General features: G+C 36.6%; 1 protein-coding gene across 3 annotated transcripts in view; it reads right to left on the bottom strand.

The window, feature by feature from the left end:
- Positions 1 to 14,991, bottom strand: part of LOC135204257 (solute carrier family 23 member 1-like) — a 38,867-nt gene that overhangs the window by 8,156 nt on the left and 15,720 nt on the right. For 2 of the 3 annotated variants that reach the window (XM_064234382.1, XM_064234383.1), the window contains exons 2-5: positions 5,254 to 5,433; positions 2,427 to 2,584; positions 1,558 to 1,757; positions 231 to 357 (exon numbers count right to left, since the gene is read on the bottom strand). In XM_064234382.1, coding sequence (XP_064090452.1) covers positions 231 to 357; positions 1,558 to 1,757; positions 2,427 to 2,584; positions 5,254 to 5,433 — 665 coding nt within the window. Of the gene's footprint in view, positions 1 to 230; positions 358 to 1,557; positions 1,758 to 2,426; positions 2,585 to 5,253; positions 5,434 to 10,990; positions 11,009 to 14,991 lie in introns of those variants that run through there. The other variant, XM_064234384.1, reaches the window with a different exon arrangement.

Genomic DNA, 14,991 nt, shown 5'->3' with positions numbered 1-14,991 from the left:
ACACAAAAATACACTTGAAGTAATGTAAGCATATCAGGTACTTAACCCTACGTACCCACGTACGCTCTCTCTCTCTCTCTCTCTCTCTCTCCTCTCTCTCTCTCTCTCTCTCTCTCTCTCTCTCTCTCTCCCAGCAGCTACAACCTACAATAACCAGATCCGGCTGCTGAACTGGATGGCCTCGTCGACCTAATGAATAATCATGCAACAAACAAACGGACTTGACTTACAGAGCACTTATGCCCCAGTGGGACGAGGCCTTATCAGCTGCGACGGGAAACAACGAGAACCCAATCAGGGTGACTGTGGGGACGATGACCAAGGGCGAGATCCACCTGAGGAGGGCGCCGATCGCACCTGTAATTAGGAGAGGGGGGTTGAGGGCAGGTGAAATTGCAATGGCTCGTCACTAAGCATCTCAGTGACTCAAGCCATAGATGCTGGACTGAAGTTGGTGGTGTTGTTAATGTGAATAAAAGCTATACAAGTGGGACTCGAAATTGTACTAAACCGCAGAGGTTTAATGCAAGGAATATTATTATTATTAATAGGGGTTAGTTTTTTCCAGACCTCTGAGTCTCAAGTAGAGTCTTCTCGGGCTGGTTATTAATGCAAGGAATAAGAGGCAGGAATGGATAGATAGAACGGAAGGACAGAATCACGATAAATGAAAAAAAAGGAGATAGAATATGAAAATAAAAGTGAGAATAGACATGACACAAAACAAAAAAGTCATCTATTATTATTATTATTATTATTATTATTATTATTATTATTATTTTATTATTATTATTATTATTATTATTATTATTATCAGTTATTAACATACGGTGGATTTTGAGAAGTAAAAGAAAGAAAATAATAATGAATAATATCTAAATAAAGATAAATAAAAAGATAACAACATATATATATTATTTATATATATATATATATATATATATATATATTATATTATATAGAATAATTATATCTATATATATATATATATATATATATATATATATATATATATATAGACATATAACATGTATAGAGAGAGAGAGAGAGAGAGAGAGAGAGAGAGAGAGAGAGAGAGAGAGAGAGAGAGAGAGAGAGAGAGAGAGATGAAATCTCATAGAGTATGAAAAGAAACTGACAGAGAACAAGAAATCTTGCCATGATAATAATATGTTATTATCCACAACATCAATGACAGGAAAATAGCAGCTTTGCGTTTGACAATGAAAGCTGGAATAGATTATCCCAACCTTGGTACCGAAGTACCGGTAATTTCGTATCACGGTAATTACGACGCTGTGATTCTACACCGCTCGGTAATTACATCTCTGGTCTTCTCGTCGAATTGAGACGATATATTTTGGTTTGATATGACATGAATTACTTCTTTTAAGATAATTTAGATCTCCGTCAGCACACAAGCCTTTGGAGCTTTTCCAGGGCAAGAAATTTCAGTAGACAGGCTGGAAACCTTTCCAGAAGTCCAACAACTGCCTGAAAACCTAATGGCAGGTAGCACCTTCTGGAATGATCCAGTCCAAAGGTGGGCCCTCTTACCTGTGAAACCAACGACCACCTGGAAGATGGCAGCGACGCAGATAGCACCCTGGACTTGGCGCATGCGCGTCTGCCACAGTTCCGTGCGCTGTTCCGAGGTCATGGCGTCGAGTTCCTCGTCAGGAGGGCAGGGCATCAAGGTCAGGATGGCAATGATTGGACCGAGGAAGCCGTGGGTGCCGCCCTGGACGATGGGGAGCCTGGAAAAATGGAAGGTGCTTTTGAGAGATTGAGAAAGTTTCTTGGTTTCCAGGAGATATCTTTCTTTTTCTTTTTTTTTAACATTGCAGTGACTGAATGACTGTCAGATTTTTCGCTCCATTATATTATTTGGTTTTGCTAGATTGCTTAACAGTAATTACACCAAAATAGTCAAGGAAATGAATCAATAAATAAATAGATAAATAAATAAATAAAAAGACATTTGGACACAGAATTTTAATGAAATCTTACCATTTGACCAATATAGAAACGAAGCTAAATAATTGAATGTGTAGATAAATGTATAAACAAATAAAACGGAATCTGAAATTGCGACACATTATGATTTCCATTTGAAATGTTAAATCTCACTCTTTCACTGACGTAATGCGAAGACCTGGTTTCAACAAATCTAAATAAGACCTGCAGTCATGGAGTGAACATGGGACTCGACCCCATGACATCAAAATCAGGGCTGATTTTGACCAGATTAACATAAAATCTAAACTGATTAAGTTAAGATACGAACAGACATCACTAAATCAAAACAAATTCTCAATTCACCAAGCTGAGACACGAATCAATATCATTGGGTTAAGATAACACCTAACTTCATCAGTTCGAGACAAGATCGACTCTCCCTAAAATATATTCCCAAGGCCCCTTACCGCACTCCGAAGGTCGTCTGGAGGAGAGTGACGATGCCGCTGACGAAGATGATGGTCGAAGCGATGGCGCCCCTGGCTGGGTCCGACACCGCCATGCACATCATCGGCGTCAGGAGATAAGGGATGCTGACTGTGGACTCCACCATCATCAGGTAATGCTGAGGGCGAAAGAAAAGATGCGTTTGTTAATATATATATACTATATATATATATATATATATATATATATATATATATATATATATAATAGTATATAGATAGATATATAGCTTGATGATAAATAATAGTGCCAAGACTAGGAAGAACATTTCTTAATTATTTGAGCTTTCGAGGTTTAAAACCTCATCTTCAGGCTGAAAAAATGACAAGGCTGAGAAATCACTAAAAATTACATTAAAATGAATTGTCTTACGAAAAGCTTCAGTAAAAACATAAAATAAAACGATCATCACATACAAACTAAAAATTAAAAATTACGAAAAAAACTAAAACAAACGCAACGCATACAAAAACAGAAATAAAAATAAGATGAAAGGTAAACAAACTACCACACTCAAAATAAAATGGCTAACGACCCACTTTGTGTACCTACTATGCAAACTATACGATAGCTAGTTGAATACCGGACAAGTTGTTTTTGTTCAATTCCGGTTTCATCCTCTTAATAAACAGTGACTCTGAAATTAAAAGGTCCAGTCTATTTGAGCAAAAAGACTGGACCTTTTAATTTCAGAGTCACTGTTTACTAAGAGGATGAAACCGGAATTGAACAACAACTCGTCCGGTATTCAACTAGCTATCGTATAGCTTCATAGTAGGTACACAAAGTGGGTCGTTAGCCATTTTATTTTGAGTGTGGTAGTTTGTTTACTTTTCATCTTATTTTTATTTCTGTTTTTGTATGTGTTGCGTTTGTTTTAGTTTTTTTCGTAATTTTTAATTTTTAGTTTGTATGTGATGATTGTTTTTTTTATGTTTTTACTGAAGCTTTTCGTAAGACAATTCATTTTAATGTAATTTTTAGTGATTTCTCATCCTTGTCATTTTTTCAGCCTGAAGATGAGGTTTTAAACCTCGAAAGCTCGAATAATTAAAGAATGTTCCTCCTAGTCTTGGCACTATTATTTATCATCAAACTAAGATTTCCAAGTAGCCGCCCAATTACTGAAACTATATATATATATATATATATATATATATATATATATATATATATATATATATATATATATATATGTTATATAAAAGAGGGCTATAATTAATAATATGTTTAATATACCATTATAATGTGATGTGCTGTGACTTTTTTAGAATGTGCAGACTTATCATTTTTAACTTCCCATGGAGACAGAGTCCGGGCGACATCCTAAGAATGCTAATGTCTCTTTTCTGGGATGGTGTGACACTAAGATGCTTATTTAGCAGGTCAATGTTCGTTCTGTGGGTATGTGAGTTCGAGAGGCTATTGTTCAAGGTGCCTTTGAAAACTGGCTGTGACCAGTTACTTGGGGCGTTGACAAAGAGTGTGAATTCATGTGTACGTGTACGAACTATGTCCATTCTTAATGGCATGGTTTAGCCAAGAACTAGGGAGACAGCTACGGGAAAAAAGTCAGAATGCTGGGATAGCTCTGCGAAAGTTATATTTGTTTCTGTGCGTGACGTTCCAGGCTGCAATGGCTAAGAATCGTTATGATTTAGCCAAAGGGATGGCTTGTTTCTGTTTTGACATTTTGTAAAGATGTTCCATTTCATTTAATCTTTTGACTTTGTCTTTACAATTGTGTGTGCTCACTAGTGTGTTCTCCTGTCTTTTAAACAGGCGGTTCTAGTGAGGGGACCAAGTGTTCTAGTGAGGGGGTGAGGGGACCAAAGTGTCCTGTGTGGAGGGAACTATAATATTTTGGAGAAGAGATAATTGGTGTGACTAATTACTGATTAAAGACTATATAAATACCGGGGGGTTATCTGCGTTAGTTGTCTGTGAGACTTGAACTATTACAATTCCATTAATTAGCCTGTAAGAACCTGAATTATTCAACTAGTGCTTTACTTTGAATAAATGTCTATTTTTGTAGCTCCGACTCTGATTTGATGACCTTTGATAATGGAGAGAGAGAGAGAGAGAGAAAGAGAGAGAGAGGAATGGCTATTACCAGTGGTCGCCCCTTGAGAGAAGAGAGAGAAGGGGGGGGGGGGGGGGGTGACTGAGTGTTACCAGTTCGCCTAACGCTCTGGTTAAACGCATACCAAATATGAAAATAGCGGCGGGGCGACGTTCCTTCGTTGTTAATATATATAAATATACACACACTATATATATATATATATATATATATATATAATTATATATATATATAGTTATATTACACATAAGAAAATGAAAATGGTAATTCTCAGAAAATGCCCTGCAATTTCATCCTCCAATGGACCGCTTCTTGGAGGACGGAACTGTTGGGCATTTTCTGAGACATACCATTTTCATTTTCCTATGTGGAATACAACTGAATTACCATATCTTCGTGCCTAAGATTACCAGTATTATATATATGTGTGTGTGTGTGTGTGTGTGAGTCATTTACAGAGGTAAAAGTTGGTTTTATATGTGTTAGATGTCAGTGTGTGTGTGTGTATGTATGTGTGTATCCTATATAAATGTACATAGACACTAACAATCAAACGCTTTCACAAGTGATGTGTAATAGACACATGATTAAAATGCAATTGACATTTAATTCGTAGCTGATCATAAACACTGTAGATTATCCTCTACTGTAAACAAGAACCTGTCCCTTGAATCACCTGGAATCACAACGAATTCTCTCACCTGAAGGCCCAAGACGACGCAGGTGTACCAAGGCGGGTTGTCCTCCACTGTGTAAAGTAGCTTGTTCTTCGAGTCGCTCTCCACCAAAACCTCTCGAGATTTAGCGACGTCAGTCTTCTCCGTGGGACTTCCTTCTTCCTCGTCCTTTTCTCTTGCCTCTGGGGCGACCACACCCTCCATCTGGAAAGCGAAGTAGAGGGGAGGTTAGGCTACGGAAGAAAACGGAAGGCTTTGGAAAGCGGATGACAATGGAAAGCTGGAAAAGGGAAGACAATGTAAGGCTGGAAAGGGGAAAAACTGAAGAAAAGGGAAAGGTGGAAAACTGGAGACAAAGACAACCTGGAAAACGGAAGACAATGGAAGGCTGGAAAGGGGGAAAACTGAAGAAAAGGGAAACCTAGAAAACTGGAGACAAAGACAGCCTGGAAAACGGGAGACAATGGAAGACTGGAACGGAAAAAAACGGAAGAAAAGAGAAACCTGGAAAACGGAAGACAGTGGAAGCCTGGAATACGGAAGACAAGGGAAGCCTGGAAAACTGAAGAAAACGGAAGGCTACAATAAGGAATAAGCATGAAGGCTGGAAACGGAAGACAACGGAAGCCTGGAATATGGGGAGAAAACGGAAGGCTGGAAAAAACAAGAACTCTGGAAAACGGAAAAAAATAGAAGGGGTTAGGCTGGAAAATGGGATAAAATTGCCTGAATAGAATTTGAAGAAAGCAGAAGATATCAAGATAAAACCGTTCCAGGAAAAGCTGATAGGAATGAAAGTGAATAACTACATTTGCACAGATGACAACAAAATGAATATACCGGTGAATGGAAAGGACGCATAGATTAATGTTGGGATGTATATTTGAGTGATTAATCACAGCAGAGAATAAATAAATAAGTTTTTAAAAATTTTTAAGGTCAACGGAAAGGCGAAAATAAAATCTTTGATTGGAGGGAGCAAGACCCCCGTGCTGGCATCAGGCCAGCCTAATATAACATTTTCTAAATATGTATATATATATATGTGTGTGTGTGTGTGTGTGTGTGTGTGTGTGTGTGTGTGTGTGTGTGTATACACATAACAAATGCATAAAAGGCAAAGACTCTTGAATTAACAATACAGGAAAGCTCGAGTTGGTTCCTTAATAAGATTGGGTAACTAATAAGTATACCGGTCCTCAAACATCCTGCATAGGTCCTCTCTGGCATCGTGGTACAGAGAGAGAGAGAGAGAGAGAGAGAGAGAGAGAGTCATGGCTGATTTTACTGATACCGTGAGTTTTAGTGATTTATCGACTGTTAACGTTTTTTTCTGAACGGCAAACTTCCTGTTTACTATTCACTTAATGTTTTTAAAGCTTTCAACTTTTATTTTTTTCAAATGAAAATATTTTTTTTAAAGCTCCAAGTAGAAAAAAATAGAGACATTTTCTTTTTTCAAAATATGGACTTTGTGTGTTCTTTTTTGTAAAATATAAGATTTGATCTTGTATTTTGAATTTTATTTTTGATTAAATACCTTTTATTTTTCATTGCCTCTCTCTCTCTCTCTCTCTCTCTCTCTCTCTCTCTCTCTCTCTCCCTCTCTCTCTCTCTGAATTGGCATTTCTAAGATTTTCTCACATTCTTATTCCCAGAACAAACTAAAACAGACAAGAAGTAAATACTCGTAAAACATCTACATTCGTCTTCAGCGCCTCGACCGATCTCAGTCGAGAATTGTGGGAGGACAAAAGGAACGGAGGAGAAGGAAAGGAAACGAAGACAAGGAAGAGAAAGCTTTAAACATACTGAAATAGACACAATGGCAGACGGTGGCTAATGCAGTATCAGTCACAGATGCGATCTCGTGAGAGGGGTTTAGTTACGGAGTCAGTAACAGTAGACTGTATCTTTTTTTTTTTTTTTTTTTTTTTTGTTTCTTCTTCTTTGAGGGTAGGGGTTGAGGGGGGGGGGAGGGTTAGTTTTGTTTCCGGAGCATGGTACACTCGTTGGGGTGGAGCGTGACGTGATTTGGCAGATTTGCGATAAAGTAACATCAGCGAGTTTGCGATCACATAGCTTTATTTTTTATTTTACTTTTATTAAGGTCTATCTGGGTGTGACTCCATAACATGCATTTATATATATATATATATATATATATAATATATATATATCTATATATATATATATATATATATATTAGAAGAGGAGAGATAGAGAGAGAGAAGAGGAGAAAGAGAGAGAGAGGAGAGAGAGAGAGAGAGAGAGAGAAAGTTCAGTGATGCATTTATTGATGATTGAAAACGATCTCTCTCTCTCTCTCTCTCTCTCTCTCTCTCTCTCTCTCTCTCTCTCTCCTTCAAACAGATGCATCTACACAATAACATTGCTTTATTATAACCAATTCATAATACGATCTAACGCCGATATTAAGACCATAAAGGCGAGAGGTCTTGACTGATAATCGAACTACTAAATACTGAATGAGAAGAAGCTGTGAAGGCAAAGGGGTGCTGATCGTACGAATGCTTATAAAAACGAACGGTTGTCCAAACCCGGTATTTAAGCCAAGGTAGGTATTGTACTTTCGTACGCAGCGCTGGGAAGTTACGAAATGCAGAATCTTATTGGAAGGCGTTGGCAGAAGTATTATAACTTTGTAATAAAGAGATAAGTAAGTAAGTAAGTAAGTAAGTAAGTAAGTAAGTAAGTAAGTAAGTAAGTAAGTAAGTAAGTAAATTAATAGGTAAATAGATAAATAAATAGATAAATATATAAATAAATAAACAAATAAATAAATTAATCAATTAATAAATTAACAGGCAAACAATTGAATACATAAATAGTTAAATATAAAAAAATGAATGAGAGATATTGCATTTCATGAGGAGAGTGAAGTTTGCTCATTTTTTCTGCTTCTTAATAAGTATGTAAGTAAATAAATAAGTAAATATATAAATTAATACATATATAAATGAATAAATAAACAGGCAAATAATTTAATAGATAAATAAAAAAATGAATGAGTGATATTGCATTTCATGAGAAGAGTGAAGTTTGCGCATTTTTTTATTTCTTAATAAATATGTAAGTAAATAAATAAATAAGTAAAAAGAGAAATAAGCAAATACATTAATTAATTGCAAGATAAATAAATGAATAAATAAATGATATCAGAACTTATCATGGAGAAAGCGAAGCCTGTTCATTTTTTTATTTCTTATCCTGGACAAAGTTGTTCCTTTCGCTCAATTGTATAATATTTTTTTTTTAATACAAACGGACTTTCATTTAAACAAATAAAAAGTAAATTTAGGTTCCTTAGCAAAGATACCTTACTTAATATTGCTTTACGAAAGCAAAAAGAACTTTGAAGGTTTACTCTTGCAATTGTGCTACAAACATAGACTTTGTAGTACCGAGAGAAAACTACTTGAAAACACTTTTTATTTTATTTTATTTATTTATTTATTTGCAACAGCAACATCCGTAAGCGTTGTTCCTCAGGGCCCGCCCAGGTAGCTAAACGTCAAACAACAAATTTGTTACTTCGTAAAAGTAAATGGGACGGGCATTCTAGTGCCCTAACCTTGCCCAGGCCCGAGTAATACTAAGAAAGGTTAGGGAGGAGGACTAGTAGAGGTCTGAACTCCTGAGAGAAGTGTTGGTAGATCGTCTCTTTATCTTGCCCAGGCACGAAGAAAACTGGGAAAGATTAGAGAGGAGTGGTCTGAACTCCTAAAAGGAGTGTTGCTAGGTCGTCAGGCCCGAATAAAACTAGGAAAGATTAGAGGGGGGAACTAGGAGTGGCCTGAACTCGTCTCTTAATCTTGCTCAAGCCGGAATAAAACTAGGAAAGATTAGAAAGGAGGACTCAGGAGTGGCCTGAACCAGACGAAGCTTTTGTGGATCGTCTCTTGAAAGGGGAAAAATTATAAGTCAGGAAAAAGCAGAAGGAAGAGAATGCCAAATCTATTAGTCTTTTCCCTGTGTTCTATTTACATTTTCTCGTCAGCAGTGCAATGTTTATTTTTACCATCTCCTATTGCGTCATTGCAGAGTTCCAATGATAACACGTTGACATGAGGCGAGTTTCTCTACCCAAAGCCAACTTCAGACGTTGTGATAATACAAAAATCATTTACTGTAATCGAGTTTGAAATGATGACGAGGCAACTTCGTTCGGCTAACAATACTCTCGGCAGGAAAATATGTTTAATGCTGAAAAAAAAGAAAAAAAAAAAAAAAAAAAAAAACTCTACTCAAGGTCCGGTAGGTTATTCTTGCGGTATCATGACTTAGGGGGGTGGGGGGTGGGGGTTGAAAGGTTGGGGGGGTTTCTTCCCCCATGCTTGGGAAATGTCAAGACAAAAGAGAATGGTTGAGCGTAGGTTAAAGTTGCAAAGAAATTAATGAAATTTAATTATTGAATACAATCTACTTCTAGTTGTAAAATACTTTCTAGATCCATGGCTAGGGATAAAGGGTCACAGTGAGACCAGAAATTCAAAGGAATGAATAAGGAGTAATTCTTGAAACTCTCTCTCTCTCTCTCTCTCTCTCTCTCTCTCGATCGTCTCTCTCTCTCTTCTCTCTCTCTCTCTCTCCGTGTGTGTTTGTAGCGTGTAAATTGAAAGCTCTCTCTCTTTTTACGTCTTCACAATCACCAAAATACTATAGCCAAGCTTACCCCCCCCCTCTCTCTCTCTCTCTCTCTCTCTCTCTCTCTCTCTCTCTCTCCTCTCCTCCTCCTCCCTCCTCCTGCTCCTCCTCCTCCGGACAATGCAGGTGCTTGACCGCTTCAGCAATGAACTCACATTATCAAATTCAAGGTCCTTTATTGCCAGATTTCTGTTGACAGTGAGTGTGCAACTTACAATGTACCAAATCTAGGGTTATTCAACTTTCATTATAGTTAAAGACGATGTAAACATTTTAGATTAACAGGTGCAGTTATTCAATTCTGTCCTGGGAAGCAACTACTACAGCAGCAGCAGGAAACGACGTTTGGTAATCGACTTGCATAATAATATCTGCAAAGTGAATTTGTAATTGCAGATTATGTCTCTATACCTATCTATCTACCTATCTATTTGTCTGTCTATCCTTATAGGTACTTGGATGAAAAACTGTACCAACTTATAAATGAAAAATATTTTTCTTTGTCTATTTCTAGGCCAAGAAAAATATAGGAATTTTCAACACAGCAATAAAAAAAATGGCTTTAAAATCACTTTTCTTCAGATAACAAAAGAAACTACTCGTAGCAATGGCAAGGTTTGTCATTGCTACGAGTACTTTCTTTTGTTTTTTTTCTTTCGTTGTTCATTGGCCCACGGTACTCGTTGTGTTCTACTTGGTAGCTACAACTATCCAAGGCCAACAGGATTCACTATCAGACCCAAGGTCTATTGAATATTCCAGTTACGTACCTTCTTCTCTTCCAATCCGGAATATGTAAAGCACTAAACCAATAAGCAACTAAAAGAATGAGATTTGATGATAAATAATGGAAGATTATGAGGCTACATCAAAATCATGAAGGTCTGGTCATGTTACTAAGCACAGAGATACACAGTTGTTTGTTTGTATATACTGTATAGTTTACGCAGGTGTAGTACATCATACAAGAACACAAGCACAAACCCATACGATGTATATAAACATACATACATACACATACTGTACGTACGTATACGAACTTCAATACACATACATTATACCCACACCTTAACTCAAACAAAATATACATTACTACAGTCACAAACACTCCTACAGCAGGGAATAGTAATTTCTGTTGGTGTATTTCGAGAAACGATAAAATCCTGACTTATGCTGGGTCACGAATCCTCCACCACTGAGGGTCTATCGGCCGAGGCGAAGAGTATCTATCGCTTAGTAGTAAATTCGTCACGTGAGAGAGAGAGAGAGAGAGAGAGAGAGAGAATGCGCATGCACCTACGTCAAGACTCCTGGGGTAACTAATGTTTTTGTGTACCAACTACCAGTACCAGGTGACATATTGTTATGGTTTGCAAGTGAACTTATGCGCATGCGCAGAAGGTACGAGATAAACACGAGAGGATAAGGGAGAATAGAACTGATTCGAATTTACAATCTTTTAGGACGCTTAAATCATGGGTTAGATCCCCGACGGGGCTGGGATGGTTTAGGCTTGTTCTGTTAAATGTCACCGAGTTTAGGCTGACCCAAATAGTGGTTTATGTACGTACGTGGTAGTTTAGCCAGTGAGGTGGGTCGCAACCAGGGTGGAGACCCACTCTAAAAGTCTTGCTAATTGCTTTATAAAGGTTTTGTTTATTAGCATATTATTTTTGCATACTTTCCTCCTGAAAAATGATAAACAAGGAAGTGGCCTTTTGACCACGTCAGTGAAAATGTACGTCCATTAATAATAATAATAATAATAATGATTAATAATAATACTAATATATAATAATAAAATAATAATAAAAAAAATAATAATAATAATATGTTTTATTAAAAGTAATTGCTGCCTCAGCTGCATTAATTTTATACAGGTTCTTCTCTATTTTTCTAATTATTGCTTTCTCATTGTTGCTTAAACTGGTGAGCAACGCATCGAAGGTTGACATATCTCAATTAGGTAGAACGATTGGATTTTATTGGTAAAAATTTCAGTTGGGGTAGTCAAATTTTCGGGTATATCATACCCGAAAATTTGACTACCCCAACTGAAATTTTTACCAATAAAATCCAATCGTTCTACCTAATTGAGATATGTCAACCTTCGATGCGTTGCTCACCAGTTTAAGCAACAATGAGAAAAGCAATAATTAGAAAAATAGAGAAGAACCTGTATAAAATTAATGCAGCTGAGGCAGCAATTACTTTAATAAAACATGTTTAAAAGAGGGTTTACTTCCAGCATACAATAATAATAATAATAATAATAATAATAAAATAATAATAATAATAATAATAATAATAATAATAATCATAATAATAATAATAATAATAATAATATAATAATAATAATTTAATCAGACCAGTGACATAGTCCAGTCTACGTTTCACAGCGCTAAACAAAATAAACTTTAATAATAATAATAATACTAATAATAATAATAATAATAATAATAATAAAATTAGGTTATTATTACATACCTTCACCAGATTCAACCGTCAAATCCTTTCTTGACAGACAGACGGAAAGGAATTTAGTAAAAAAAAAAAAATCAAGAAATTGGAACAGGTAAGTAGACAGTGCCAAAAGAAAAAAACATATTGCTCTAAAAAGACAGAGGAAACATGCTTCTGAAGACCTAAGAGACGGAAATATAAAAATGATCATTGCAGGCAGAAGAATAGTCTTCAACTGCTTGAAGCAAAACAGGAAGGACATCCAGGGTGACTTAGGCAATGATATATCATTACTCTCCTGATTTGGGAGTTCTCCCGGAAGTCCTCAGATGGGTTGTTTCTACGTTGTTTCTCTCTACTGGACTTTATTCTAGAAGTCCAGTCTATCAAGACTAAGATCTAGTGATTATTATTATTATTATTATTATTATTATTATTATATTATTATTATTATTATTATTATTATTATTATTATTATTATTATTATTATTTCTATTCGGTATAGGCAAGCGTTCGTATGGAATTATCCTCAGATGTCATTCATTTGAGGCAAAGTTCATTTGAATTCTTCTGTTAGTTTGGAAATTCCAGTGGTCCACACCAGGACTAGCATTCACTTCAGCCTTTTACCCTGACTTCTGGTGGGCTGCCATTATGCAAGATCCCGTGCTGGCATAAGGTCTGCTAAAACTATATACCAACCAATCAATCAAAAAGCTTTTACACGGGCTAAAGTGTCCAGCATAAAATAAAAAAAAAGCATTTAGTAGCATATAAAAAAGAAAGGTAAATAACAGTATCTATAAATATATTGATAGAGAGATAGATATATATAAATAGATAGTTAGTTAGTTAGATAAAAAGATATATAGTTAGTTAGATAGATAGATAAAACACAATAGTACCTAGATTTCACACGCTCAGTGACCGGCCTCCACAAACTAGTCGTAGTCTCCTCCCTGTGACGTCACACAGAAGCACCGAGAGTTTCGCTATTTAAAAGCCAAGGTTAAAGGATATTGACAACTGGGGTTGATGGGGGGTGGGGGGTAATTGGTGGAGAGGAAGAGGAGTGGCAGCAACTCTTTAGTTATTGCCCCATGCCCTTACCCAGTAGATTTATCTCAGAACTCATTGTGACCCGTGATATTTTGCACCATAAGTTTGAACTCGACTGATTCCCGTGGTTTTTGTGCCTAAGTAGACCACAGTCTAACGTCTTGTCTTGTCTTGCAGGCTCTTAGTCTTCCCCAAAAGGCATCCCTAGGCAAGGTGTGAGACAAGAGCTATATAAGAATCCTGCTGAAGACGGGTGGACTACACCATCCGACAAAAACCAAGAAGCCCCACCCGTCGGAATGTGAGTACGCAAAACCACCCATCTTTGTTTTCTAGTCTCATGGCCGAGTCTCGGGTTACGGTGAAAGTAGTGAGCGTTTCCGGTCGATGTTTCGGTGGTTTTTGCTGCCGGAAATTTGCAGTCTTGTCGTATTTGCTTTCGTTCTTCTTTGAGAGCGGTCAAGACCGTTTCCGTTAGAAGTCACAATTATAATAATAATAATAATAATAATAATAATAATAATAATAATATATTGGAAGGAGACCCTCTTTCAAACAAGTCTTATTGAAAGATATTGCTGCATCAGCTGCATTTAACTTATAAATAGTCTTCTCTATTTTTTCTAATAATTGCTTTCTCTCTGATATTACAACTGGCGAGTATTGCACCTGATGTAGCAATAATAATAATAATAATAATAATAATAATAATAATAATAATAATAATAATAATAATAATAATAATAATATAATAATAATAATAATGGCAATAAAAGCCACAGTAGCGTTAAAAATATAATTTTGTACAATGCTAAAAATTACTAGGAGAGACTTTCGGATACTGCTCCGTATCCTTCTTCAGTATCCGAAAGTCTTTAGCACTGTACAAAAAGAAAAATATTTTTATTTTTAACGCTACTGTGGCTTTTAATTGTCAATATTATAGCCTCGATGCGGAGGTTCCTTAGTTTTAATAATAATAATAATAATAATAATAATAATAATACTAATATATGAAGGTAGGAGACCCTCTCTCAAACATGTTTTGTTAAAGATGATGGCAGCATCAGTGGAATTGATTTTATATATGTCTTTTCAATTCTTATTATTCTCTTCTCATCAGGGCTGATATTTGCTAATAGCTGGCCGATGTTCATATCTCGGTGAAATGAAAGAGGACGCTTCGTAACACAGGTGTATACGAAAACCCACGAACCTGGGCATGTGCCTGAACGGCGAGAGCGAGTGTCCAGAGAGATACAAGCGCACTGCGATCAGCGCCTTCATCAGGAGAGCTCTCTCACACTGCTCTTCGTGGAAGGACACGCACACTGAATTAGAACGTGTTGCCCAAGTTTTAATTAACAACGGGTATTCCAACCGGGACATCACTAAATGCATTCGCAGAAACATCGATAAGTGGTATCAGCAGGAGCCTCGTCGCCGCCCTTGAAGACGTCACTCTCTTTTACAAGGGAGTATTTCATAAGAAATACAAAGAGGACGAGCGAGCCCTTCGTACCATCATAGAAAGGAACGTCTCCCCCCGGGACGGACCCTGCGAAAAAAGTG

The sequence above is a fragment of the Macrobrachium nipponense genome, chromosome 44 (assembly GCF_015104395.2).
Source record: "Macrobrachium nipponense isolate FS-2020 chromosome 44, ASM1510439v2, whole genome shotgun sequence".
NCBI classification, from domain to species: Eukaryota; Metazoa; Arthropoda; class Malacostraca; order Decapoda; family Palaemonidae; genus Macrobrachium; species Macrobrachium nipponense.
Note: the sequence above shows the minus strand (reverse complement) of the source record. Positions and strands in the feature narration are given on the sequence as shown.